This window comes from Diceros bicornis, chromosome 26 (genome assembly GCF_020826845.1).
Source record: "Diceros bicornis minor isolate mBicDic1 chromosome 26, mDicBic1.mat.cur, whole genome shotgun sequence".
NCBI classification, from domain to species: Eukaryota; Metazoa; Chordata; class Mammalia; order Perissodactyla; family Rhinocerotidae; genus Diceros; species Diceros bicornis.
Genome location: NC_080765.1, coordinates 5215697 through 5241078, shown reverse-complemented (window position 1 = coordinate 5241078; position 25382 = coordinate 5215697). Strand labels below are relative to the sequence as shown.

The following is a 25382-nucleotide window of genomic DNA, read 5'->3' as shown; positions in this document are numbered from 1 at the left end:
CCTTTGAGACTTTGTCTTGCTTTTCTGACCCTGGAAACAGTTTCTTATATCATAGGTATGATAATTCCTCACATTTGTGTTATGCTTTATAGATTTCAAAACATTTTCAACTACCTTAGAGGGTCTTTACAGCCTCTCTACGAGAGAGCTGGGAAAAAATGTGCTCAGGAGAGTGAGATGGTTTGCTCAAGTCACAGGGTTAGCAAGTGGTAAAGCCACAACTAGAATCCAGTTCTTCTCACTCTGCCTATTCAGGTATTCATTCAGCATACAATTCTTGAGCACCGTCATGCGGCAGACACTATGCAGTGTATGCAGTGTAATAATGAGTCTTCCAGAACTCATAAAAATAAAGCTTTTGCTCATTTGTAGCCTCATTTTACCCTCGCAATAGCCCAGAGTGGTTGACAGGATCCCACTGTACAGACAAGATGTAGACACACAGATAAAGGGGCTTTCTTAAAATGACGGGGCTTTGGGCCTCTTCCCATGACATGAGATTGCTCGGGATTTCCAGGACTTGCTCCTTGGGCTCCCACATGCAGCTTGTCCTCTTGTGCTTTTTCTTTTTAGATGTGAAGACCAGAGAGGATAGCAGACCCTGCAGTCGGCCCTGCCCAGTGAGCAGTGTGCCCAAGCCCTGAGCTAAGCTCATAGCGTCAGGTGGCCTCCCTAGAGGGGACAGCTCTGATGGGAGTGGTGGAACGCTGGGAGTTCCAATGGAACAGTGGTGACGGCTGGAGATTCATGCTCATCACCCCCAGTGCCATCTCCACGTTCCCTGAGAGTCTCCCGAGGGTCCTCGGGCCCTTCTTCCCTTCACAGCTACTCCTCCACCCTCTCTACCTGCCCCTTCATATGATTTATCCATAAATGGAAATGCTGGTTTGAGGAAAGGACAGACTTTTCCATCTTTTGAGGAAAAAATGAGAAGTGTAAGTCAAACTAGAGCAGGAGGGACGATGGTCCAACACAAGGAAGAATGGCTTTTCTCTTAGCAGTGGCAGCTTTGAGCACTAGGGAGATTGAGGAAGGCTGAGTATCACGTTGCCTAGAATTCTGGGTGGAAGACAAGCCCTCTGAACTGGGTGATCCATGGGAAAATGGGCTGGCTCAGAGAAGCCAGTTGGTGCCTCTCATGCCATCACTCCACTCCTTCTGCACCACATCCTTGCCTCCATCTCTTCTCCTGCCCCTTCCATCCCGTCTCACCCCAGCGCCCCCCCACCCCGTTTTACTTCCTGTGATTGCCCAGGGAGCAGCCAGGTGACTCCATTTGGTGCCTCTCCTCTTGCACCTGCCAGTCAGCCCAACAGCCTCGCAGATATGGGCAGCCTCCTGGGAGCCGGGGCGTCAGCTGGAGGTGTCCCTAGCAGGTAGGTCTGGATGTCAAGGAGTTTGCCTTAGAGCTGGAGAGCCAGCCAAGAAACCTCAGCCTTGCTCTTCCCAGCCCGCTCAGCTCCTCCTGTCCAGCGGGACCGGGTTTACCATCTCCTGTGCCTTGCCCAGCTTGTCTCCTTGGTGCTGGATGACATGCATGCTGACTTCTCTCCCCATATTGCAGCATCTTCGGGATGGCCGGCCAGGTCCCCACGCTGCCATCGGCTATGACTGGTGGAGGCAGCAGCGCAGGGCTTTCCTTTGGAGGTAAGTCTTGCGTGTGGAGACCCAGGGAGGGGATCTGAGGCCAAGAGGAAACTGGGGACTCTGGACAGGGAGGGAAGTGGAAAGAGATGCACACCAAGATTTGGAGGAATGCTCAGTTATCCCAATATCAACCAAATGAGAAAAAAAATAACCATGTCTTTCTCCCCCCTACCCCATTCCACGCTGAACAGCCTTCACCAATCCTTTCACAGCTCCTGCTGCTCGTCCCCAGCTGCCTTCCACCAACCCATTCCAGCCCAATGGCTTGGCCACAGGTAAGCCTCCCAGACTGTCCCCTAGCCCTGACTCTCTCCAGGGCATAAATTCCCCTGCACCTCTCTCCCTTGACAGCCCCCCACACATAGCCCCACTGTCAGGAGGAGCAGCAGGCAGCCTCAGCTGGCATTTGTAGTCCTCCCAAAACAAGTCCCCTTGTTCACCCTTTACCAGCCCAGGCCAGACCTGGTTTAATTTCCAGGCCACCTAGTGGGCAAAAAGTAGAAGCACCCAGGTCACAGAATCAGAATTAGAAAAAACAGACTGCTACTTACCTGAGCCAGTTTTGAGGTTTCATGTTGACTGATACTGTCAGCGATTCTCCTTTCTCCAGCCCTCAGCAGTGTCACTCTGGGAGCCCAGCCTCTGTCCCCTCTGTGTCCCACCTGAAACCATGAATCTTGTTCTCTACCCTCATCAGCCAGAGTCCTGTGGTCGCCTCTTACCCTGGCCCTCCCCAGCCTCTGCTTTTCTCTCTTCAAACGTATGCCCTCCTCCTTTTTTTCATTTTCAAAAACCTTGAGGCCAGGAAGAGAGTATAATAATGGCTACCAAGCTGACCTATGTGGCAGGCCCAATGCTGAGTGCTTTACATCGTTATTTAATTTTCACAGCAGCCCTGGGAGATAGGTACAGTCCTCATTTTAGAGATGAGAGAACTGAGTCACAGAGAGGGCTAATAATTTGCTTTAGTTTATGCAGTTTCATAGGTAGCCATGTCCATGCTCGTAACTACTGTGCTCTCCACGGGCAGGAGGAAGGCAGGTTTGGTAGGTTGTGTGGAAGTCAGAGAGTTCCATGGCTCATTCAGGGTACTTCCACAGGATGCCTCTGGGTAGGAATAAACTATATCCCATTTCTCCATCTTGGAGGGATTTAGGAAGAACTGTTCTCCAGCCTCCTTTCCAGAACTTCACCTGAGCCTCATGTGCCTCACCCCACAGGGCCCAGCTTTGGGATGAGCAGTGCTGGGCCTGGCTTCCCCCAGACAGTGCCACCCACTGGGGCCTTTGCCAGCACCTTTCCACCATCGATGTTCCCCACACAGACCTCAGTGACTCAGCAGCAGAATGGTAAGGGATTCAGACCTCACCCCCTTTCTTACCCCCATTCCTCACCCCCAGGGACTCTGTGTGTGTTTATGAAGGAACGTTAGGGAGCTAGACATCTGAGCTAGTTCCCTTTTGGACCAGTAGCAGGGACCAGGGAAGCAACAGTGTTGCCTGTGTCCTCTGACTCAGCTCCATTATTCCCTACTGTAAGAAGGCAGGCAGGCCTCCTCTTGCTGCCCGCCTGGGGAGGTTGCTGTGCCTGCCCTGCAGGGAGGTGGGCAAGCTGGTCAGCACCAGCACAAGGGGCAGGCTCATGGCAGCTGAATGTTCGCTCTTGGTTCCCAGGCTCTTCCTTCAGCAACTTAGGATCAGCCAGGCTGGGGCAGAGGCCACTGAGCCAGCCAGCGGGCATCTCCACCAACCCCTTCATGGTGAGTGCCCTTGTGTGGGCTTGTGTGGGGTGTGGCCTTTCACTCTGGGGGTTGGGGACAGAATTCTTCCAGGAGAAGAGGGCGAAGTGGGGTGGAGCTGATGCCCCTTTCTCTGAAGTTCTGCCTGGTCTATGCCGGGGAGGAGGGGGCTAGGTAATGGGCCTCAGCTCTTCCTGGCCCTGTCACCTCCACACTGCCCGCCCCCTCCACTGGCCTCTTAGCTCCCTCACTTTCCCACTGACCTCAACTCAGTAATTTTGAGGGAGAAAGGAATCCTGAACTGCATTTCTTCTGTGGCCTCCAGCTAGCTTTTCTCCACTAATCTAACAATTTGTGGTGGTTGTTGTTTCTTTCCAGACTGGATCCTCATCAAGCCCTTTTGCCTCCAAACCTCCGACCACCAACCCATTCTTGTAGCACTGTGTCCTGGGGGGGGGCCTGTCCCTGCTCTCTGGGGCCCCTCTGCTGCCTGGAGCGCTGGTGACCACTTGACTGTGGCATTTCTGTGGGTCTGAGACCAGAATGGGCCTTGTTTTGCAGGGTGGGTGTCTTGGGGATGGTAGAGGTCCTGATGCTTTGCTTGGGGCTTGCAGATAAAAGGGCAGCTTCCCAGGTCAGCTGCCCCCAAGGCTTCCTCCCTTCCTCCCTCCAGCCCCCACCCAGGCAGGAGGCCCAGGAGGAGAGAAGGCGGGGCCTGGCCTAGAGGAGTGATGGTGTTTTATTTCTCAAATTATTCATTATGATGACAATAATCCTCCTCCTCTCCTGCCTTCAGCATACACAGCGCTCCCTTCACTTCCAGCCCTGTGGGCAGAGGAAGCTGTGGGCACAGACTGACCCAGTTGCCCCGTGGGAACAACTCTTCCCCCATGCCCAGCTTTCCAGCGCTGTTCTCCTCGTGGACAGAAGCACACTGGGAAAGTAGGGTAGAGGTGGAGATGAGGCGTGGTGTTGCCATAAGGGCCCCGGGGGCCAGAGTGCCCTTGGGGCCTGGCTTGGGCCAGCACATCCTTTTCTCCCCACCCCCGCTGGAAAGGAGGCCCTCCATGGCTATGCTTCCCCAGCTCCCTTCCTCATCCTGGGCACTCAGAATGAATAGTTTTACCGACTTACTTAGACATGCCCAACTCCTGTCAAGCACTTTAGTTAGCCGTGGTGTCATGTTTGGATACCAGTGTTTTATATTTATACATAGAATTTTCTAATATAGCCTATTATATATATATATATACACACACACACATACACACATAGAGAACTATATACACACATGCAGCCATTCTTCCGCTCCCAGACAGTTCTTTTACGTGGGGAATGGGACAAACCCCCATCTGTGCCTCCACCAGCAAAGCCAGAGCTCCAGGGGGTGGGGGGGAGGGCAGTCACATGTCCAGTCCACCCCAGAGCCTGGGCTTTTCCAGGGAAAGGCTTTGTGCAATTGGCTGGTTTTTTTCTTTCTTTTTTCCACGTGCCTCCCCCGCCCCCAATCGCTGCACCAAAGCTGTTGCTGGCAATGTTGGAAAAGAACTGCGTTTGAAAGAAAAAGAAAATGGCTCTCGTGGTCTTGCTTTGGGCCTGCTTCAGGGGCCTCATGTCAGTCAATATGACTGCCTAGGTCAGTGACAATGCTGCCTGGCCAAAGACAGGACTGGTTGCTGGACAGAGCCAGTCCCTGTCTGAACTGGAGTCCCGTGTCAGCGATGGGAGGAAGCACGGAGGGAGTTAAGTGGCTGTAGCGGGGGAGTCGATTCCCACCGGGGCTGGGGTGGACAAGGGAGGAGGTGCCAGTGCGGAGACGGGAGTGGGCCTAATCCGAGTAGAGCTCCCCCTCTCCTGGGTTGGGGGCATTCTCAGCCCCTCCCCAGACTTTCCACCTGAGGATGTTGTGTCAACAGTAGTGGTACCTGCAGTGTTTGTGTGGTGACAAGACAGACAGCTTGGGTTAAACACCTCGCCTGGTGGAGGAGAGGCTCAGCCTTGCTGTCAGGAGAGGTTCTTCCCTTCTTCACTGTTGCCCAGGATCTCTGGCCCTTCAGCTGTTCATTCTTTTTTTTTTTTTTTAATCATTTTATTTATTTATTTTTCCCCCAAAGCCCCAGTAGATAGTTGTATGTCATAGCTGCACATCCTTCCAGTTGCTGTATGTAGGACGCAGCCTCAGCATGGCCGGAGAAGCGGTGCGTCGGTGCGCGCCCGGGATCTGAACCCAGGCCGCCAGCAGCAGAGGGTGCGCACTTAACCGCTAAACCACGGGGCCGGCCCCAGCTGTTCATTCTTGAGATTTCTCTGGGTCTTTCCACCCCACGACCTTTAACTGCATAATAGTAAGGGGGAGAGGGGGGACTGTGTTATCACCTTATTTACTTTGAGGATTTTTCTGGAAATACCTCCAGCTGCTACTATTTGCCCAGCCAGGAATAGCCTCACCACCTTTCCAAGCTCAGTACCCATCCAGTCTTGTGTCTGTTCCCGTTCTCCCAGCTTCTACCCTCCTCCCATCTCCGGGTGGATCTCCCAGGGTGGACCACCATCCTTTTCTTCCAGGTTTTCATGTTCTGTCTGCTTGTCCCAGTATTTTTCTGTCACCCTTGTCTCTCTGTCCTTCTTCCTATCTCTGTTTCCCATTCTGTCTGCTTAGAGCCAGGGAGGGAGGGAAGCTGAAATCTGCTGTAGTAGAGAAGGAGGAGCCTTGTCTTCTTTTTCCCTAGCCCTCCCCCCACTTTCCTGGCCCACATGCTGAGGTTCGGAGGTGAGACTAAAGGCCCAGGAGCTGCAGCGCCTCTTCCTGCGTTTCAGTCACACTCCTCCTGTTACCCAGGGCTCTCCTTATTGCTGGCTGCCTGGGCCCAGGACCCAGGACCTCCCTGCATTCCCTGCCCCACCCCCACCTCCTAGTCACTCTGTCCAACATGGACTCCAGCCCACTCACTGGCCAGAGCGGGAGGACGGACCAGTCAGAGAAGTTATGCAGGGTCAGCCTCCGACCCCAGGGCAGAAAAACCAAGAGTTCCCTGGGCACAGGCCGAGACTGGGACTGCAGCTACCTCTCCTGGCATGGAACAGCCATAGTGCCGCCTCCGAAGGGCCTCCTCTCTGCAGGCAAGAGGCAAAGAATGGAAAAATCCCTGGCCTGACAGAAAATGTCTCAGCAACTGGGCTGTGTTCCTCCTGCCCCACCCCCTGCACGGCCCTGCCTGGCGGTTACAAATCTGAACCCCCCACACACACCATGGGGCTGGAGGACTCACCCAGGTTCCCACCAGGCTTCTGACCGAGTCCTCATGTTCCCCTGGCGAATGCTGTGACCATGCTCTGCAGACAACAGTGTCTGGCCCGGCCCCAGCCTTCAGCAGGTCACCTGTGGCTGGCTGTCCCTGTGGGTGAGGAAGCAGGAGCCAGTCCCCAGGACCTCTGTGAAGCACTCTGTTCTCTCCACATTGGAGCCTGGGCCATGGTGGGGGAGGGCTGAAGGAGGGGGCTGGGGGGGCATGCAGGAACAGCCTGGCCTTAGCACCCCAGCCTCCTCCCTGTAAGGTCCTCTCCCTGGTAACTAGATTCTTCCATAGGGGCTTAGAATGTGGAGATCCCATCCCACGGCTGCCTGCACCTGGCAGGGGGATGCACAGGTGGACTCCTCAGGTTGGGGGAGGTGTTCTCACCCAGCCAAGCTGAGGTTCTGCCACTTCCTGTTCCTGGGGAGCAACTCCAGTTACCAGGGCAACAGGCTAAAATAAGTCTTGTCTGGGTAGGGCCAAGGGCAGTGTCTGTCATTGCTAGGGCAACTGATGAGGCCCATTGTTTGGCTCCAGGCTTTTCCTGGTACCCAGCATGCTAAATCACCTGGCATTGATTACCAGCCCACTCGACCACTGACTGTTGCCTGCCCAGAACCTGGCACTCAGATCCCTGCTGCTTCCTGCTTTATCATTACTCAGCACTTAGGGGCTCATTGACTCAAGATGGTCCAGAGCTGGTCTCTGTGACAGCAGCTGTGATTTCACAAGGACTGGGGTGCGATAAGGTGGCCTGGTTGATGGGAAGCGGCAAGGAGTAGGTAAGAGATCCTCCTGTGGGTAGCTTCAGATCAAGCCTGGGCAGTAAGGCTGCAGGCCAGGAGCACAGCAGGTCCGGGGCCCTGTGGGTGCCCTGCTCCTCAAGGCAGCATCAAGGCTGGGAAGGTCTTTTTGTGTCCCTGCCACTTCACACATGGTGCATATGTCAAGGCCACACTGGAGGCTATGGCCTTGAACATACTTCTATTTTCGTGGCCACTTACGGATCGATCCATCACATACTTGCCTCTCTCTGGCCAACACCCACCAATGGTGGTGGCTGCCACTGGCCCCAGTGCACCACCTGAGCACCAGCACCTCTCCTGTACTTTGGGGGGACTTTGGCTGACCAGGAGTCACCTGGAATGGGCCCTGGGCACTGCCTGCCTGCTAGCCAGATGCCCATCCTCACTGGTTGGCTCCCTGCATCTCACTCTCAACATGACCCTTGAAAAGATGTTCGAGGATCCTAGCTCCCACGCACACGGCACCGCTGGCTTCTGCAGTATTCCAGCTCACAGACAAGCCCCCTCCTCCCAGGCCTGGGAAGTGGAGGAGCGTAGGTAGGAAGCTCTGGCCCTTGGACTAGTCTGAGAAAAGAGGCAGCTTCCCTTGCTTCAGGGCTCTTGTTCTAGCTCCTTCCTTACCTAATGGCTCTCCATCTTTAATAGGGGTCACAGTTGCCCTCTTCCCCTCTGTGACCCTCAGCTCCCTCATGGAGATACCACATGGTATCTTACTTGCCATGAGAGTGATGTCACAAGGTCCTCTAAGGTCCCACCCATATGTCAACTGCTGGTTTGTCTTGCAGAGTGTGCACTGACCAGCACCGTCACCTCCAATGTGAGTCAGGGGTCCTTGCAAGGATGAGAAGTGGGGTGTAAAATGTCTGAATCCCAACCCCATCTCAAACCTCAGGATGCAAGGGGCAAAGGGTACCTCCACCAGAGAGTCTGCACTCCTGTGATCAGAGCCTTTGGCTGGCCCACGGTGGCATTTTTGGACAGTGGTGGTGAAGAGGGGCTGAAGGCAATGGGGCAGCAAGAGGGACGTGCCCCTGAGAGATGGTCTCTTCCTCCACAGGATCTCCTTCAGTGGCCACTTGACTGGGATTCTGGTGGGTATGGTCTGTGCACACGGACCAATCCAGAAGTTAACTTATCCCAAGACACGTCCTATCGCCCCCAACCCACAGAGAAACTGAACCTCCAGCTCCTCTGAAATCAGCACAGCCCTATGCTTGAGGGGCTTGGCTCCTAGGATTACTTGGGAAGGAAGAGTACAGAACCAATCCTGGGTGGGAAGGGGGGGACACAGGCGCTGGACGCCTAGAGCCCAAGTGGGGAGTGGCGGGAGCTGGAAGGGGGTGCTGCTGGAGGGGTGGCCCGGCTTAGCCTCCCACTAATCGCCAGGACTGCGGACGCCGCCAGTGCGGTCACCACGGACACGGTGCCATTCACATTATTCACATTCGCCTCACATCGTCGCCTTCTTGGCAGTCAGCTCAGAGCGGTGGAAACGCCCCCACACTCCCCGCCCCTGCAAAAGCCCAGTCCGAAGGGGTAGGGTCGGGTGGAGGCCGCTTCTCCTAGACTTCCCAGCTCAAACTCCACTCCCACGGCCTGGCGTACACAGCCCAGGGCGCGCGAGGGTTAACCTCGCGGGGGTGGGGACTCCAGAGCGGTCGGGTCGGGTCGACGGCGCGAGGGAGGGGAGAGGAGGCGACAGGAGGCGCACGGAGCCGGCCGGGGTCGAGCCTCGGAGGCCGTTGGAGCCCCGCGTGTCGCAGGCCACCGAGCAGCCACTGGGACACACGCTGCACGCAGCGAGGGGACACTGCAAACCCCCTGCCCCAAACTTCAAGTCGGAAGCAGGGGAGAGACGCCTGTCAGGACGCCCCCGTCCCCGGGGACCACCACCTCTACCCCACGTCTGCGGGCGTTTTCCAGCCGTCTCTGCCCCTTCTCCGGCCACTTTATTGCCTTTGACCGGGGATGAAGCCTGGAGGCGGTGACCCCATGGCGACCCCGGAGTCCGAGTCAGCCGACGTGACCCTGGGTCCGCCGCCGCCCTGGGCCTGCCCGGCTGACGTGCGTCTCTGCGGCCACCTGCGGAAGCAGAAGTCCCAGCGCCGCCGCTTCTTCGTGCTCCGCGCGGACCCGCCGCGCCTCGAGTGCTACGAGAGCGAGAAGAAGTTCCGCGCCGGCCGAGCGCCGCCCAAGCTCAGCGTGAATCTGGCGGGCGCGTGCACCATCAGCAAGCGCGTGGACGCGCGCCAGCGCCACCTGATCGTCCTCTACACGCGCGACCGCAGCCTGGGCGTGGCGGCGGCCAGCGAGGCGGAGCAGCAGGCGTGGTACAGCGCCCTGCTCCAGGCGCGCGCTGCCGCCGGTGAGGCCAGAGCCCTGGGCGGGAGGAGACGGGGCTGGGGGGCGGGGGTCGGATGATCGCAGAGTCGGTTTATCCGTAGGCTCTCCCTCCCCCTAAGTCTCTGAATTCAAGTTCAAACATGAAGAGTTCACAGGTTTTCAGTTCTCGGGGCACAGTGACTCCAAGTTCCCGGCCCAGGAGCCCCTGTGACCAGCCCATTGTCTCTCCAGATCCCAGCTCCCAAGAGGACCCCGGGACCTGGATCCTCGCTCCGTTTCAGGACATCTGGCCCGTGACGCTGCGGCCCAAGGGGTTGGGGCGGACACGAGGCCTGGGCAGCGGGGGCTACTGCCTGTGCCTGGGTTCTGGGGTACTGAGCCTGCTGCGGAAGCCCAGGGGCAGAGGCTCCGAGGACACCCAGGCATGGCCGCCGCCGCCGGCCCTGCGCCTGTCCCTGCTCAGCGTGCGCCGCTGCGGCCACGCAGACTCTTTCTTCTTCCTGGAGCTTGGCCGCTCGGCGCCCACGGGTCCCGGGGAGCTGTGGCTACAGGCGCCCGACGGTGTTGTGGCCCAAAGCATTCACGAGACAGTCCTGGCCGCCATGAAGCGACTCGGGGACGGTGGTGCCGGTGGTAGGGCTGAGCCACTGCCAAGGGATCCCCCGACGAGCGCCTCCAGGCCCTCTGTCCCCCAACCTTACGAGACCCCGGCCTCCGCGGCCCAATCAATCAGCCTGAGCCGTCCGGGGTGCCTGGGTGAGAGGAGCGAGCAAGCAACCCTCAACACCCTGGTGACGCTGGGGGCAGCAGCCTCGTACCCCGAGGGGTGGGAGCGAAGAGGGGGCTACATAACCATGGGAGCCGGGAGTGACTACGAGCCCATGGGGGGCGGCGAAGCAGGCGGCTACATGGTGATGGCGCCCCCAGGCCTGCCGGCCGCCGCCAACACCACTCCCCGCCAGTCACTCCAGGATTGGGGGGCCACTGAATACGTGCCCATGAGCCGCTTTGCACCAGGGCCCTTTTCCTCGAGCTCCTTGCCCCGTTCCTACAAGTCCGGAACGGGAGAGCCTGGACCCGAGCTCCAAGTCCCCTGTCTCCGCGTCGGGGATGGCTGGGGACCAGCGGGGGCTCATCCCTGCTTGCAGGCGCCTTCTGAGCTAGCCGGGGAGTACGTGTGCATCCAGTACGCGGCCCCGGGCTACGTAGGAATGGGCACTGCCATACCGGAGCCCCTCGACGGCCGCCTCAACTACGTCGACCTGGACTTGGTCCATCCTCTGCAGGCGCGAGGCGAGGCCCCCGGGGCCAGCACGCACCGCCAGCACAGCTACGCAAGCATCGAGTTCCAGAACCTCGGGGAGGCTCGGGTAAGGAAACCGCGGCGCCCCGCCCTGTCTAGCTGACGGATGGATGGGGAGGAAGGGAGAGAAAATCAGGCACAGTTACCAATGCCTTCTCGCCCATCCCCCTCAATGCTCCTCCCCCACACCCGTCCCCACTGCGGAAGGGCTCTAAGGCCCAGATGCCCCTTAGGATGTGTGACCTGTAGAGGCCCTGAGCTGCCCCTTAGGGCCGGCTGCCCACTCTGCCCCTTCCAGCTGTGGTGCCTGGGAAATTTCCAGGAGGAGGTTCCCCAAGAAGTTGAATTCTTTTAAGAGGGAAAATTCTACAACTCCCCCCACCACCAATAAAACCCTACAAACTTCTGTGCTTTCTTAGCCAAAACCCTGATCCTCTCTGTTTGCCCGCCAGAGTTCCTGCAGCATCACTCCAGAATCTCAGGTCAGCCTTGGCCCCCCACCCTGCCTCCGATGACGACTCTCACATGGATCTGCCCCTTGCCGGCACACACCTGCAGTGCCAGCCTTGTGTCTCCTCCCAGGCAAAGAACTAACCTCCAGCCCAAGAGGGATGAAAGCACCAGGTATCTTACCGCTAGTGCCCCCCCAAAAGTGAGGTGCCACCCCCTTACTCCCTAGCTTGCCTCTCCCAGTGCCAGCCACGTGCTCACACAACCCTCCCTTCTCCCAGGCCCAGCAGAGCTCATGGAATACCCACTTCCCATATACTTAGTCTGAGGGACTGTACTCTGGACATCTCCCCCACCCCCACCCCTACCCCACGATTAAAGGTTCCCTGCTTGGTCAGCCTGGAAAGGTCTTAGATTCATAGATTCCCCCACCCCAGTGTAGGGGGTGGCCAATGAGTAATAAAAATTTGTGGGGAGGGCAGCCAAAGCTGTGGTGGAGGAAGAGACCCCATCCCTGCCTCCAGGCAGGTACCACTCTGCTACCTGCCACGAGGAGCCTGTTTGCAAACCAACAGTTTTATTGTCAACAGAATCTGCCTGGGGGAATAGGGGGCCCACTCTGCCCCAGAGGGGCTATGGACAATGAGTGTCTGGGGTCCGTGGGAGAGATGAGTCAGCGCAGTGAGAACAACTCTGGCCACCACTGGGGCCTGGGTGGTCAGAGACAGGGTCAGGGGGGCCACCAGGGGGCGTGGGAGCCCCGGAGGAGATGGAGGAGCTAGGTCCCGGCTCCCCCTGGCTCATCTGCAGGAGGCCAGTGAGGGCGATCAGCTCAGGCCCACTGAGCCAGGCAGTGGAGCAGCCAGGGGATGAGGTGGGGAGGACCCAAGGGGACATAATAGGGGGTGGGAGCAGCAGCTTCAAAGAGCCCATCACCTGAGGAGAGAGGAAGGGGAATGTCTCCTCCCAGGCCGGCAGTGAAGGCTGGGCTGAGGCCAGGGCAGGAAGAGCGCTCACCTGCTGAGAGGCCTCAGACAGGTACACGGGAACACGCTGCCCAGGGGGCAGCAGAGGGTCTGAAAGGAAGACATCTTCACAGCACATCACCTGGAACCCTGGGGAGGAGAAGCAGCTAGGGTGGCAGGCTGGGGGTTCCTACACCAGCAAGCTCTGCACTGTTCCCTGCGGGGCTCGTGCAGCATCACTGTAAAGCCTGAGGGGACCAAAGGAAGTACCTGCATCCCCGGGCGCCTGCTCTCCATTCTGATGTCCTGTTGCAGGGGCCAGGGGTCTGAGGCTCCTGCCTGAAGCTGCCTCGTACAGCGGCCAGAATGAGGGATGACACAAGGTCCGGCCTGAGAACGCAACGCCAGATGCACAGCTGGGCCCCTGAAGAGGGGCAGAAAAGATCACTGGGGCTTCAGCCCCCTCCCAAGGCATTCCTGCCTCACCCTAGGCCAGAGCCATAGGCACCCCTAACTCACCCACACCAGCCGAGGTCCTGCTTTAGCCTCGTAGTGGAGGTCCCAGGGTGCTAGCAGGGTCATTCTTGAGGGGGCCACGTCCCAGGCCATCTGGGGGGAAAGGGGCACTGGGGGGGAAACTTGAAGAGATTAAGACAGGCTCAGGGTTGGTGAAAGGGTCTTGGGGGGTAAGAGCAGCAAGGTCCTGTACCTACCTGGGGTTCCCCGGGGCTGCTCAGCAGCCAGGCCTGTGAGACCCTGGGGCAGCAGCTGCTCTCTCTGGATCCAGGAAGGTCTTCGGGACGGGGCATGAGGGCTGGGCAAGGGAGGTACGGAGATGCTCCTGTCACTGCCACCCTCACTCACCTTCCCAGCTCCCAGTCTGAATACGCCAAGGGCCAAGGGTGCCTGGTGCGGGAAGACTGATCACCCCCATTCTTGGTCTGGACAATTGAGGTTTTCTCACACTGTGACCCCACGTCGGATTTCCCCTACGTGCCTCGGGCGGAGCCCCTCACCTGTCCGGTGGGGGTGTTCCTGGCTCCCCAAGGGCTTCCTCTCCAGAGTCCCAGGCCTCGTCGGGGTCACTGCCTGCCCAGGGGCCTTCTTCCTGGGGTACCTGCTCCTCACCCGCGTCCCACCACGGAGGAGGCCAGGGCAACATGTCGCGTCTGGGGGGAGGGTAGGGCAGGGCCGCACCTCTGTGCCCCTCGCCCGCACCACCACCGGGCCTCCCGCCCGCCTCACCCCTCCTGGGCCCCCGCCGCAGCCCCCGCGGCCAACCCCCCTCCCTCGACGGGCCACCGCTGCCGCGAGCTCCGGACGTCGGCCCACCTCGCGAGGCCTCGTGGCGGCGCCGGCGCCGGCGCCCAGCGCGTTTCCGGGCCACGTGGCGCGCGCTCCCTCCAGGATCCCGCGGGCGCCCCCGGGCGGCGGGGCTCGCGCCGGCCCGACCGAGCAACGTGAATGTGGAGGCGCCCCGTTTCCCGAGGCGCCCCGCTCTCGTTCGCAGACACACACACACCTGAGGGGCAACCTAGAGGGCTTCCGGCTTCTCTTTATTGCACTTGACACAACATCCGGCACCCCCGTCGTCCATCCCAGACCCTCAGCCACCTAGGAACGGCCAACCACGCGCCTTGCCGGGCCGGCTTGCTTCCAAGCCCTCGGGCCGAAGGGTGCCCGAGGAACAGGGCCAGGCCCGAGGCCGCCCTCACCAGTCCTCGCTAGAGATCAGAGCCCAGGCGCATCCTTCTTCTCTGTTCCTGGGGTCTCGGCAGGGTGGGGGCCCTGAGCCCCTACCTCAACCCCTAAGACCGTTCCAGCAGTGCGTGGACGACAGCAGCGATGTAGGGGAGACCCCTTCCCGGGGCCCCCTCCTCTTCCAGGATGTGGTGGGGCTGGCACAGGGACTCCTGGGGGGAGGGGCCCAGGTTAAGTTCCCCTTGTCACCTTCCCCTCTCAGCTTCCCTGCTTGGCAGAGGGCAGGGTGGGAGACACCCTAAAGGAGCCTGGGCAAAGGGGCTGACAGGATGGCCCTTCCAAGTGTAGGAGGCAAAGGTCAGGGGCACCCTGGACATGGCTTAGGGACAAATGAGATACAAGGAAGCTGCCAGCAGATAACAACAGGAAGGAGATGACACAAGGGGCCAAGGCTTCCGGGGGAGGAGAGACCTGTCATTTCCAGAGGGAAATGCTGGAGTTGGCAGGCTGGCACACAGAGCCCCAGGGCCATGGCCAGGGCTAGGCCTGGCCACAGCAGGAGCGGACGCAAACACACACACACAGAGACAGCCACAGTCTGTACAATTTATACAAGAGACAGGGCCCCACCTGGGCCCCTGCATCCCCTACAAATATAGACTTCTTTCTACAAAATATAGATAATTTAGCCCCCCATAGCACGGGGGGAGGGAAGGCTCAAGGAGGAAGGTTAAGGTCCGCCCCTCTGGGGGACAGAGAGCAGGGCAGGGAGAGGGCATGAAGGCACCATCAGCACCGAGAGGGGAGGGCCTACAGGAGGGCGGCCAGAGGGTGGGGGCCCAGGGTCTGGGGGCACCAGAGTGGGGCCTCTGAGGTCAGTGTTGGGAGGGGAGGGGGTTCACTAGTGTCTTTGGTAGGGGCTGAAGGCACCACTGGTGGGGACGGGGGTTGCACAGGAGTCTTATAAATAGAAATAGGGGGAGGGGGTGGGGGAGGGGTGACTTCAGGTCCTAGGAACCCAGGAGCCGAGTGTAGACGACATAGAGCAGCAGCATGAGGACCACGTAGAAGAGGATGAAGCCGCCCAGACCAGAGGGGGGCCAGAGGGGTGGGGGCGCCCTGCCCCCCACCCACTTCACCGCCTCCAGGGTGGTCCACAGCCCCTGGGCGGTGCCCTGGAGGAGATCCGAGGGCGAGCACAGGTCAGCCTGGGAAAGGAGAGTAGGACAGATGGACAGGGACAAAGGACAGACGTCAGCAGCAGCAGCAAGACAATCCTTCCCACCCCCTGCCCTCATGCCAGGGCCAGAGCCACACCAACATGCAGAGTGCAAGGAAGGGAGGCATGCAGGGGAAGGCGACATGCAGCACAAGGGCCTGTGGACATGCTTCCTTCTGGGGAGCAGACGCCCCTTGAATGGAACCCTGCCATCCACGCAGAGTACTCAGCCAAGCCCAGGACGCCACCACTCTTTACAGGGGAGACCAGCCCCGGGCTCCTGAGAACACCCCCCTCATACCTCAGGCACCCCCATCTTTCGACAGGCTTCTAAGAAGCTCTCCACGTTCTTCCGAGACTTGAGGGTACTGAGTTTTGGCTGTGGGTGGGTAAGAAAGGAAAAAGAGAAGAGAGTAAGGGAGAGGCCATAGGAGTCCCCTGTCCCATCCGCTACTGCTGGCCCCGAGCCCCAACTGACCACAGCAGGCGAGGGCACATGAATGAAGGGCACGGAGCGGGGCCGCAGCTGGTTGGCCAGCTGGCAGAGGATGACGCCACTGGCCAGAGCCTCTGCCAGGTCCTCGGGCAGGGGCCGCTGCAACCGTGACTCAAGGACCTGGGAGGCAAGGGAAGGAGCAGGGAGAGGTCAGGGTGAGCAGGGAACTCCCACCGGCCCCTTCTGTCCTCAGCAGGTTAGGCAAAGAGGGTGTGGAGGGAGGCCAGGGAACTCGAGGAGGCGCCATGCTGAGCCCAGGCCCTGCCCACACAGAGCCCACCTCCTACCTGGCGCAGCTGAGCCATCAGCTCCTTCTCATCCAGAAGCTGGGGGGATCGCCGAGGTTTCAAGACAGAGTCTGGTGAGGAAGGGCCTGGAGAAGAAGGAGGGTATGTGGGCTGTCTCACCATCGACTTGGTAGCTGGGTCGCAGTGTCTGGCACCCACATCTCCTGCCTCTGTGCTTGTGGGATTTTCAACACAAAGGGACAATTGACCAGAGAATTCACAGGCCAGAAGGGGTGCCTGCAGCCCAGGGGGTAGTGCTGGGTCAGCACTGGGTTAGTCCTGGGGAGGGGGAGGCCCACCTGAGCCACTCTGAGAGGAAGAACGGAAGAGGAAGCTGTTTGGTCTCTGAATGGAGCCCAGCGGCCGGGGAGCAGGCACTGTCGCTGGGGGCCAGAGCAGAGAGACATCCCCTCAGTGTCCCACTCTTCCCCTAGGCCACAGGGTCCCAACCACCCCCTCACCTCCACAGGCCCCCATCCTCTTCCCAAAGCCCCTGTCCCACCTGGTCCAGCTGTAGGAAGGGGCTCCTGGGAGGTGGGGGCAGGGGCTCCCTGCCCCCCTGAAGCCCCCGGTTGGGTGGCATTGGACTTGGGCGTGCTGCTGAGGAGAGACGGGAGGGAATGAGAGGATGGCCAGGGGAAGGGTGTGCGGGGAGAGGACTCAGGGAGGTGGAGTCTGGGAGGACACATACTTGTAGGTGGCCTGAGTGGACGAGGCGGCAGCACCTCCACCAGCAGCCCTGCCCCCCAGCTTCAGAAAACTAGAAGGCGAAGAAGAGGTGGGGTCAGTAATGGGAGGGAGGGGCCCTGCCAACCCCAAGGAGGTCATTTCCAGGCCCACCTGTCCTTCCTGGGGGTCCCCCACACTCCACTCTGCTGCTGCTGCTGCTGTTGCTGCCGCCGCTCACGCTCCTGCCACAGCTGCAAGGTGTCAGGGCGCCGCCGCTCCTCCCCTGCCAGCTCCTCCCGCCTGGGGGGCAGAGGCAGAATGAGAGGTAGAGCCGAGGTAGAGCCGGGGCAGGGGGCAGGGCGAAGGAGTAAAGGGAGGAGGTGCCGGCTCGGGTGGCTCTGGGGGTACCTGCTGCTTGGTGCCCTCTCCCCATCCCCTGCCACGGAGCTTAATCCTGGTGGCCGCTGCTCCTGAAGAAAGAACAGCAGGGGGCTGAGGGAGTGCCTATCGCCTCATGGCAGACAGACATACAGACACAGGCTGGCCCCTCACCTCGGCAGCAGCACCTCGCTCTTCGTCCTCCCCAGGTACATGGCTGTCGATGAAGTCAATCTGCTCAGGGTCTCCGTCAGCTGCAGAGGTCAGGGCATGTCAGCAAGCAGATGGGGGCCTTCTCCCCAGCTCCCAGGCCCCTGCCCCCACTACTCACCAGAGCCATCCTCCCTCCGCTCCTTGGGTCCCCGAGGCTCCCGGGCCAGCTCCGAGATCCGGAACGACAACTCCGAAAATTCATCTGTTGACTGTAAATGCAGAAATGCAAAGATGGGAGACAGCCTCTCTGTAGTGCCATGGGCTTGTGGGGTTCAGGGCCTTGGGGTCTGCTGCCAAGCCAGCCCTTCTCCAAGATACTCAGGTAAGAAAAGGAAGAGGACAGCTCCAGCCACCACCTGTCACTCTGAGATTTAGAGGTAGCAGGCAAAGCGTCCTGGCTCAGAGGTTCTCCCCCAGGGCTGAGATCCCCAATGTCCCTTGGAAAGGAGGCCCTTACCTCATTTCCAGACCACCTCTTGCTGCCACTGTCAACGCTGTGAAAGCCTGAGTCCAGCCCACCATCGTACCGACGTCCCGAAAATAAGTCCTCAGCTGGGCTGGGGCCAGCCAGGGAGAGTTGGTCAGTCCTATTCTGGACAGCAACCCCCTCAACCTCCCGCCGGAAACCATGGTGTCCCTGGTGCCAAAAGGGGTGTTAAGTATCCAGTGGCTTCCTTCCTTCCCACTTGGGACTTACCAGGGACTGAAACTCGGGGGGCGGGAAGGGGCCAGGTCCCCCAGTGCAGAGCCCCCACGCCGCCCAGCCTCTGTTGACAAATACTTGAAGATGTGAAGTTTCCCCTTCAGGCAGATCTAGGTGTGAGGAGGCACATGATGGTGAGTTAAGGGAAGGGAGGCGAGCTCCCAGGTCCTGCTTGGCTACCAAAGAGACCCACCGCCCCACTCCTGCCCATTCTCAGCCCTGTCCCCATAGTCCACCCCAGGCCCACCCTTCACCTGGGCAGGCGGACTCTGCAAGGGGTTGCTGTCCAGCAGAATGACCTGCAGGTGCCTGAGGCGGCAGAAGGAGACCGGGATGCAGGAGACACGATTACAGGAGAAATCCAGGCGGACAAGAGGAAGGTCCCCCAGCTCTGGGGGTGGGTGAGGGAAGAGTCAGGAGCAGGCCCAAAGCTGGGGCCTTGTGCTCACTTTCTCTGCCCTCTGCTCTGGCCAGCCAGTCACCCCTGGGTCCACCACAGCCTCTGCCCTGGCTGGCTGAAGGCACTCCCCAGGAACAACCTCCCTGCTCCTCTTCCCTCTCAAATCTGGCCCACCCTCAGGCCTCGCTCCCTCATCAGGCCTATCCAACTTCAGCTCTTGCCCGTCCCATGTGCTTCGCTGCTTTTTTCTGCCCTGCCCACTGCACACTTCAACTGCTCCTTCATTCTCAAGTGACCAGCACAAGACGCAAACCAAACTGTGACGCCGCGTTGCTCAAAAACCTTCCATGACCTGCAGCCAGGGCTGCTAAGGGTGAGTGGGCTGTGCCCAAAGGCACCCAGGCAGGAGGGGGCTGCAAGCCTGCTGCACTTCACTAGCCAAGCCCTGCCCCCTGGGCGAGGCGGTGCCCACCCACAGGAAAGGGTGCCTTTGTGCCTTCTCAAAGAGGTGCAGTTAGATCAGTGGTGGCCCGAGACGCAGACTGAAGGTCACTGCCCCCTGGTCAGGCACCACCAAGGCGTTCATGGTGGGGCTCTGCCCATGTTTCCCTCACTGCCTGCCCTCAGACCACATCAGACAACCCTCCAGCCCCTCGGCCTCTGGGCCTTTCCACATGCTTTTTGTTTAGCTGGGAGAATGCCATTTTTCTGTCCATGCATCTTTCAAGGCACAACTCAAGTGTCACCTCCTCCATGAAATCTTTCTAGACACTAGGTTGGAACTCATTGCTCCTTCCTGTGTCCCCAGGGCATTTTGCTGAGGTCTCTTTTATGGCCCAGAGAGAATCCTGATCAAATGCTTATTTGTACCCCAACTGACTTAGAAGGAAAGAGGGCCGGCGTAGGAGTAGGGGGGAGCGCAGAGAAACAGATGACCACCTGACTCCCCTCTTGTTCTTCAAAACCAAGGTTAGCGTGGCACAGGTCCTTCCTGCCTAGCCCTGGCTTGCTCTTCTAACCACATCCATGCTGGACCATGCTCCTTGCCACCTCCATGCTTTGCACATGGGGTTTCCTCTGCCTGGGATGCAGAAGGATGGAGAACTCCCCTTCAAAGGTCGGCTCCTGCTGCGCCCCCAGGGTGAAGTCTTCCTTAACTTCCCCAAGCAGAGCCATGTGCCTCCCTCTAGCTCCTGCAGCTCTTTAAGGATCCTGTTCTAGCACTTCCCTCTGCTTGTCTCTCCCCACTCAGCCATGAAATCTTAAGAGTTGGCCCCAGATCTGAGTGACATCACTCATGTCTACCTGGTCCCCACCTAAAACACAGGAAACACACACAACAATGCTGGCTGAATAAAGGAAGGTGTGCCTGCTTCGGAGCAGAGGCGATCAAATGTTGGGGCACACCACAATTAATTAGCTCATTAAAATGGGGCTGCTTGGGCTCTAGCACATGGCCCTGCTGATTCAGAGTCTCTGGGGAGGTGGCGCAGGGCATCAGATGACTCAGGTGTCTGAGAGCTCCTGCCAGGGTGAGTGGTGACACTGGGCGACCGTGAGATTCCACAGGGTGCCGACGCACACCCCTCTCCCCTCTCTGCGCCTTTTTCCACATTTGTAAAATAGAGCTAATAACCCACGCCTCGCCAGCCTCAGAGGGCTGCTGGGCAGGAGCAAATAAAGTAATTTAGTTTGTTTTATACGCTGCAAAGCCTGGGGCAACTAAGGCATGATTCTTCTGTGAAGATTCCTTGTCTGTGACTTCTCCAAGGTAGATACACACACACACACGCACGCACGCACACCCTCCAGTTCTTCCTTTTCCTCACCATCAGGCAGGGTGCTGAGCTGGTTTCTCCGAACATTGAGATCCCGTAGGGAAGGGAGGCTACACAGCTCCGTGGGGAGGGACTGCAACTCATTGCTGCTCACATCCTGGAATTAGGAGAGAGGTAGGGAAGGAGCCAAGGGACCAGGAGCATCAGAAAGTGCCTCCTGTCTCTGGCTACCTCCTTGAGTCCTAACCTTCCCCTCGGGCACATCCTACCTTTCCTCGACTTCCCCCTAAAAGGTCCCTGGTGCCTGGCTCAACGATCCCTCTTCCTGGCGCACCCCCCATGCTCACAAGCTGTCGCAGGCTTCCCAAGGCGCTGACGTCGGGAGGCAGGGCTCCTAGTCTGTTGTTGCTGACAATGAGCACCCGCAGGGGCAGCTGGCAGATGTAGGGTGGCAGCGATGACAGCTGGTTTCGGCTGTGGAAGGGAGAAAGGCAGTGGGCTCACTCTCCAGGCATGGCGTCCCAGTGCCCTCCTTTCAGGGTCACCAGAAGGGTCACTCAGGGTACTGTGCCCTGTACTTGGGGCTGAAAAGGACAAGCCCCCCCGCCCTGCCCTGCCTCCCTACCTGAGGTTGAGGTAGGTGAGAGCTGTGAGATTCCCCAAGGCTGGGTTCAGGCACCTCAAGCAATTGTGGTAGAGGCTCAGGCCCTCCAGGGACACCAGCTGGCACGCTGCCTCTGGCACCTCGGGGAACCGGTTCCGGGACAGGTCTAGGGGAAGCAAGTGTCAGGGCAGAGCTTACAAAGGCCCAGCCCTGGACAGGAGGACCTTGAACTTCCCCAGAGCCAGCTGCCCAGCCCTCTACCTCCCCAGCTGACCTAAGGAATCAGACTTCTAAACCTGGGCTCCCTGGAGTGAGAATAAAGCCTTAGGCAAACTGGAGCACATTCCAAGGATGACCAAAGTGGCAAAGGCCTTGGGGTCACTGGGCTGGAGAAGCCCAGTCCGGGGAAGGGGTCCAGCCATGAACACCATTTTCAAACACACAAACGAAGAGCTATCCTAGAAGGGTGGCTGGATTCTTTAACTCTTGTGGCTCCTGCTGTTCTGTGATACCAAGAGAGGTAGAAGGCAAAGATCGTAGGAGAGGGTTAGTGCTCCAAAAAAACTAGCAAGGTGATGGGCTGGGAGGCTCATGGTAAGAATATGGACAACCTCTGGGGCAGACCACTGAGAGAGCCCATTCCTCCTGGGGGCCCTGTCTCCCAACCTCAATCTGTTTTCAACCCAGGGGAGAAACCAAGGGTCATTACAGCCTGGCTCTAGATATTACGTAATGCTCCTGATACTGGACAATGGTTTTTCACCAGCCCCTGGGACCAACAAGCCAGGCCCAAGGGACTACGAAGTTACAGATTCCCAAGGACCAGCAGGGGAAGGCAAGTGGACCAAGCTGGAGGTGGGAGCTGGAGTCCTCGGGTCCCTCCCATCCAGGCACACCTTCTTCAGGGCTGGCCTCCTTCCCAACCTTCTTCCAGCCCCACCAGCCCTCCTCCACTTCCTCTTACTGACCCAGACTTCAGGAGATCAGCTCCTCTGCCGGAGTCTAGGGCATGGTGGAGAGAGGAGAGGGTGGAAAGGAAGACAGAGTCTATGATCTCAAGCAGTGGCAGGCCAATTCCACTGCAAGCAGTCAGGCACCGAGTTCCCGCCAGTCTGGAGGCACTCACTGCCTCGACCTCTCCAAGCTGGGTTTGTTTCCTCTGCTCAGCCTGTACTGGGAGGGGCCCAGGGGCTGCTGGAGGAAGCCCTGGCAACAGAACTTGGGTGAGCTTCTTAGAGGGCCTTCCCCAGGGAGGGGTGAGCAAAAGCTGATGGGAGGGGAAGCTGGGGTATATCCCCCAAGGAAATGAGTCTTGTGACAGGAAATGTAGTAGAAACAATCTGTCAGGTTCTGTCTCTGGTGGGCCCTGTGTTTACCGGGGCGGATGAGAGCCTGCTGCCCCAGGAATCGTTCTCTCCCTCTCTGCTCCCAACCCTGGTGCACACACATAGAAGACCTGTCACAGGAGAAGGAAGTTCCGGAGAGGGCGGGAGGACCAGATGCAGGCCTCCCACCCTCACCCTCCACCTGCCTGCTTTCTGAGTCTGCAAATGTGTGTGTGCGTGCGTGTGCGCACATGTGGATGAAGGAAGTGGAGAACAAGTTATGATGGGGTAAGCGGGGCAAAAGCCAGGAGCGGAAGAGCCCAGGCTGGAGGAGGCAGGGCACAGGAGGCACAGGATGTGGTCTGTGAGAGAATGAGCTGCACTTCTCTTTTGTGAGAGCAGCCCCTCCCCCATCTCAGGATTCATCCTACTATCAGGGCCCCAGGAACGAGTCCAAGGCACATCAGAGACCTGCACCACTGGACACGTGCAAGGAAAACACTGGTTCAGAAAGAGCTGGGAAAGCAGGAGGAGAGGGTTCAAAATGATTGGGGCAGCAAAGCGCTGAAGCTTTCAGTCTGGGTTGAAGGGCAAGGAGGTGTGGAGGGCAATACTGACTGTGTTTGTCACTTCCCCTTTCCACTCCAAGCTGTAAGCACCCCTTGGGGAGAGGGTACAGAGGAGAGAGTTCTGGACAAGATAGATCCCATCTGGCCTACAACCTGGACCCTGAAAGGACTGAGGATTCCTGTGTGGAGAGCAGGGCAGAGAGGGCTTCTCAGGGAGCTGGGATTGTCTCCCTTCACCATACAAGCTCACTCATGGAGGACTGGCTGCACCCTGCGCCCGGAATGCTGGGGGAGGAGCGGGGAGAGGGTAGGAGCTGGGAGGGGCCGGGGAGTTCCTGGTAGTTTTCCCCAGGAGTCCACTCACAGAGACAGAGCCCTAAGGAAGTAAAGAATAACATTTGGTCTTTGTCAAAAAACAAGCAAGGGGGAGGGGAAAGGGAACAGACGGCAAGTGTCACACAGCTGCTGAGGTCAATCTGGAGCTTGGGGGTTAGGCGGCTGGGGGAGCCATGGAGCTTGGGGGTTAGGCGGCTGGGGGAGCCGGAGAGGAACAGGAATGGCTGCTGGTGCTCACCCATTCCCTGAACTCACTCTGCACAGTGGGCAAGTTAGTTTACCTAACAACCCAAGAAAAGTGGAGACGTTTAAACTGGCTCTCCCCAGAAGAGGAAAGAGAGTATGTCTGTGCCCACTGGAGTGTTTGCAGGTGAGCAGACACCTGCTAGGGGAGAAATGCTAGGGGAGTCCCAGGGCAGTGTCATCAGGAGGACACTCTCCTCCAGCCCCAGGTCCCACCCTGGGCTAGGCTGGGGTGAGGCTCCGGGAATGCCTCCCCTCTCCCAATCCCCACCCCCCCAGCTGCCAGCCCAAGGTCATAGGCTGCCTCCTGAGCAGCTGAGGCCTGACTCACCTGTCACAGTAGAGCCCCCCACACCCCACCATCAACAGACACTAGGGTGGAGGGAGTATGATTAGCGGGATCCTGAGGGTGGGGGAGTGGAAGGACAGTTGGACAATCTCTAGCTTCCCAGCACTATCTAGGAGATAAGATTTCCTTCCTTTCAGCAACTGCCTCAAGGCCCTCCCCCTAGGGAAAACAGAAACTGAAATGGGAATTCTAGGGTCCCTGTGAGGTCACAGGCTCCATAATGACCTCACACACGCAGGAAGGAGGAGGAGTGGCAGATAAAGGGGGTCAAGGATAATAGGCGGAAGAGCTCCGGGAGAAGAGTTAGGGAACGTGGGAGATTTGCTTCTTTCCCATAGGCCGGCAGGGTGAAGAGTGGAGAGGGCCAGCGACCTTAGGGGGCGGGACTACAAAGTAAGCAGAAACATCAGGTTGTTAGGGGCAAATCGATGGGAAGGGGGGGCCTGGGGCTGCTCAGATCTGGTGGAACGGGGGCAAGAGTTGGCGACGAAGTGAAGGAAGCGAAAGGAGTCATTAAAGGGGCTGGTGGGGGCTGCTTTACGGAACGATCAGAACTAAGGTTGAAGAGGCCATGCAAATGAGCAAACCAGGTGAGGGGCGGGACCATTCTATAGGTGCGCAGATATGCAAATAAACAGAAGCGGAGGGCCGGGGACCCTGGGCGTTCCGTGCAAACGAGAAATGCGTTCATCGTCTAGCAGCTCTTAAAGGGGGAGGGGGGAGCGGGGTGGTAGCAGGTTTGTGCAAATCGCAGGGTCGAGTACCCCGACAGCCAGGAGAAGGGGCGGGCCGCACTCCCGGGCCCGGACAGAAACAAGCGAGGGGGCGGGGCCATGCAAATGAGGGTCCAGGCCGGGCTCGGGGTCGGGCGCACTCACCAGCCTGGGTGATATCTGACAGGTCGTAGCTGCGGGCCGCGCCCCGGGGGAAGTGCTTCAAGCGCCGGTTAGACAGGTTCAGGGTCCCGGTGGCCACGGCCTCCTCTAGGGCCCGCTCTGCACTGCGGCTCCCGGGCAGACCCGGAGCCCCTGGAACGGAGGTCGTGGCCGCCGCCTCCTCACCCCCGGCGGCGAGTGGGGCCGCTACCGCCGCCGCCATCCGCTCCTGGCGGCTCCCGCTGCCTGACTGACGGGACCGGCCGTCCCTCCTGTCCCCTCCCCCTCCTCGGAGCCGCCGTAGTCGCTTCAAGGGGGAGTAAGCGGGCTCAGGGACCCCGCGGGCCAATCGCGGTCGCGAGACGCGTCGGAAGGGGCTAATCAGAACCCGCCGGGGAGGTGGAGACTCCGGCGCCGGAGAGAGGCGAGAGAAAGGAGGGGGACGAGAATGGAGCGCTCGCCAACGGCCGACGCTCCAGGCCGGCCCGCCCCGTGCAGCCGCATCCAATCACAATGCTTAGGGCTGGAGATGGAGCCAATCAGGTCCAACCAGGAGGCGGGGACGCGGGCGTTCAACCAGAAGGGATAGAGAGACCGCAAGCCCGGGGCGCCTGGTCCTCTTCCAACGAAGACCAATCACGAGCCAGACACAGGCGAGTGACTGTGAAGAAGGCCAATTAGATCCTCCAGAG

The 25382-nt window shown here is 59.1% G+C and overlaps 4 protein-coding genes across 15 annotated transcripts in view; 2 read left to right on the top strand and 2 right to left on the bottom strand.

Annotated features, from left to right (window-relative positions):
* The window catches only part of AGFG2 (ArfGAP with FG repeats 2), a 34169-nt gene extending 29007 nt beyond the window's left edge, over nt 1-5162 (top strand). For 3 of the 6 annotated variants that reach the window (XM_058569143.1, XM_058569140.1, XM_058569138.1), the window contains 6 exons: nt 1256-1376; nt 1565-1647; nt 1839-1922; nt 2868-2996; nt 3321-3406; nt 3764-5162. In XM_058569143.1, the coding sequence (XP_058425126.1) occupies nt 1256-1376; nt 1565-1647; nt 1839-1922; nt 2868-2996; nt 3321-3406; nt 3764-3823 (563 nt within the window). In that variant the 3' untranslated portion in view covers nt 3824-5162. Of the gene's footprint in view, nt 1-1255; nt 1377-1564; nt 1648-1838; nt 1923-2803; nt 2997-3320; nt 3407-3763 lie in introns of those variants that run through there. The other 3 variants (XM_058569139.1, XM_058569141.1, XM_058569142.1) reach the window with 3 other exon arrangements.
* Nucleotides 5163-9180: 4018 nt separating this feature from the next.
* LOC131422161 (insulin receptor substrate 1-like) lies at nt 9181-11974 on the top strand. Its single transcript, XM_058569137.1, has 3 exons — nt 9181-9867; nt 10059-11197; nt 11583-11974. The coding sequence occupies exons 1-3, from the start codon at nt 9453-9455 to the stop codon at nt 11643-11645; spliced, it is 1617 nt and encodes a 538-aa protein (XP_058425120.1). The 5' UTR covers nt 9181-9452; the 3' UTR covers nt 11646-11974.
* SAP25 (Sin3A associated protein 25) lies at nt 11945-13813 on the bottom strand. 6 transcript variants are annotated; one of them, XM_058569129.1, is made up of 6 exons: nt 13562-13813; nt 13259-13359; nt 13065-13171; nt 12816-12969; nt 12598-12656; nt 11945-12516 (listed from the first exon to the last, which is right to left on the bottom strand). In XM_058569129.1, exons 1-6 carry the CDS (start codon nt 13705-13707, stop codon nt 12214-12216), a joined length of 870 nt encoding a protein of 289 aa, XP_058425112.1. In that variant the 5' UTR covers nt 13708-13813; the 3' UTR covers nt 11945-12213. The 6 variants fall into 6 exon arrangements, with proteins under 6 accessions (XP_058425112.1, XP_058425110.1, XP_058425113.1 ...); XM_058569128.1 differs by having other exon boundaries at nt 11946-12516; nt 12598-12695; XM_058569131.1 differs by having other exon boundaries at nt 12434-12516; nt 12816-12935.
* Nucleotides 13814-13976: 163 nt separating this feature from the next.
* On the bottom strand, nt 13977-25329 carry LRCH4 (leucine rich repeats and calponin homology domain containing 4). Of its 2 annotated transcripts, none has more exons than XM_058569124.1 (18): nt 24694-25328; nt 21015-21159; nt 20737-20863; nt 20441-20546; nt 18466-18602; nt 18206-18321; nt 17966-18065; nt 17627-17717; nt 17470-17549; nt 17326-17387; nt 17089-17217; nt 16940-17008; nt 16751-16848; nt 16548-16631; nt 16249-16334; nt 15944-16081; nt 15767-15844; nt 13977-14458 (listed from the first exon to the last, which is right to left on the bottom strand). In XM_058569124.1, exons 1-18 carry the CDS (start codon nt 24911-24913, stop codon nt 14354-14356), a joined length of 1971 nt encoding a protein of 656 aa, XP_058425107.1. In that variant the 5' UTR covers nt 24914-25328; the 3' UTR covers nt 13977-14353. The 2 variants fall into 2 exon arrangements, with proteins under 2 accessions (XP_058425107.1, XP_058425106.1); XM_058569123.1 differs by lacking the exon at nt 13977-14458 and adding an exon at nt 14839-15454 and having other exon boundaries at nt 24694-25329.
* Nucleotides 25330-25382: the final 53 nt, after the last annotated feature.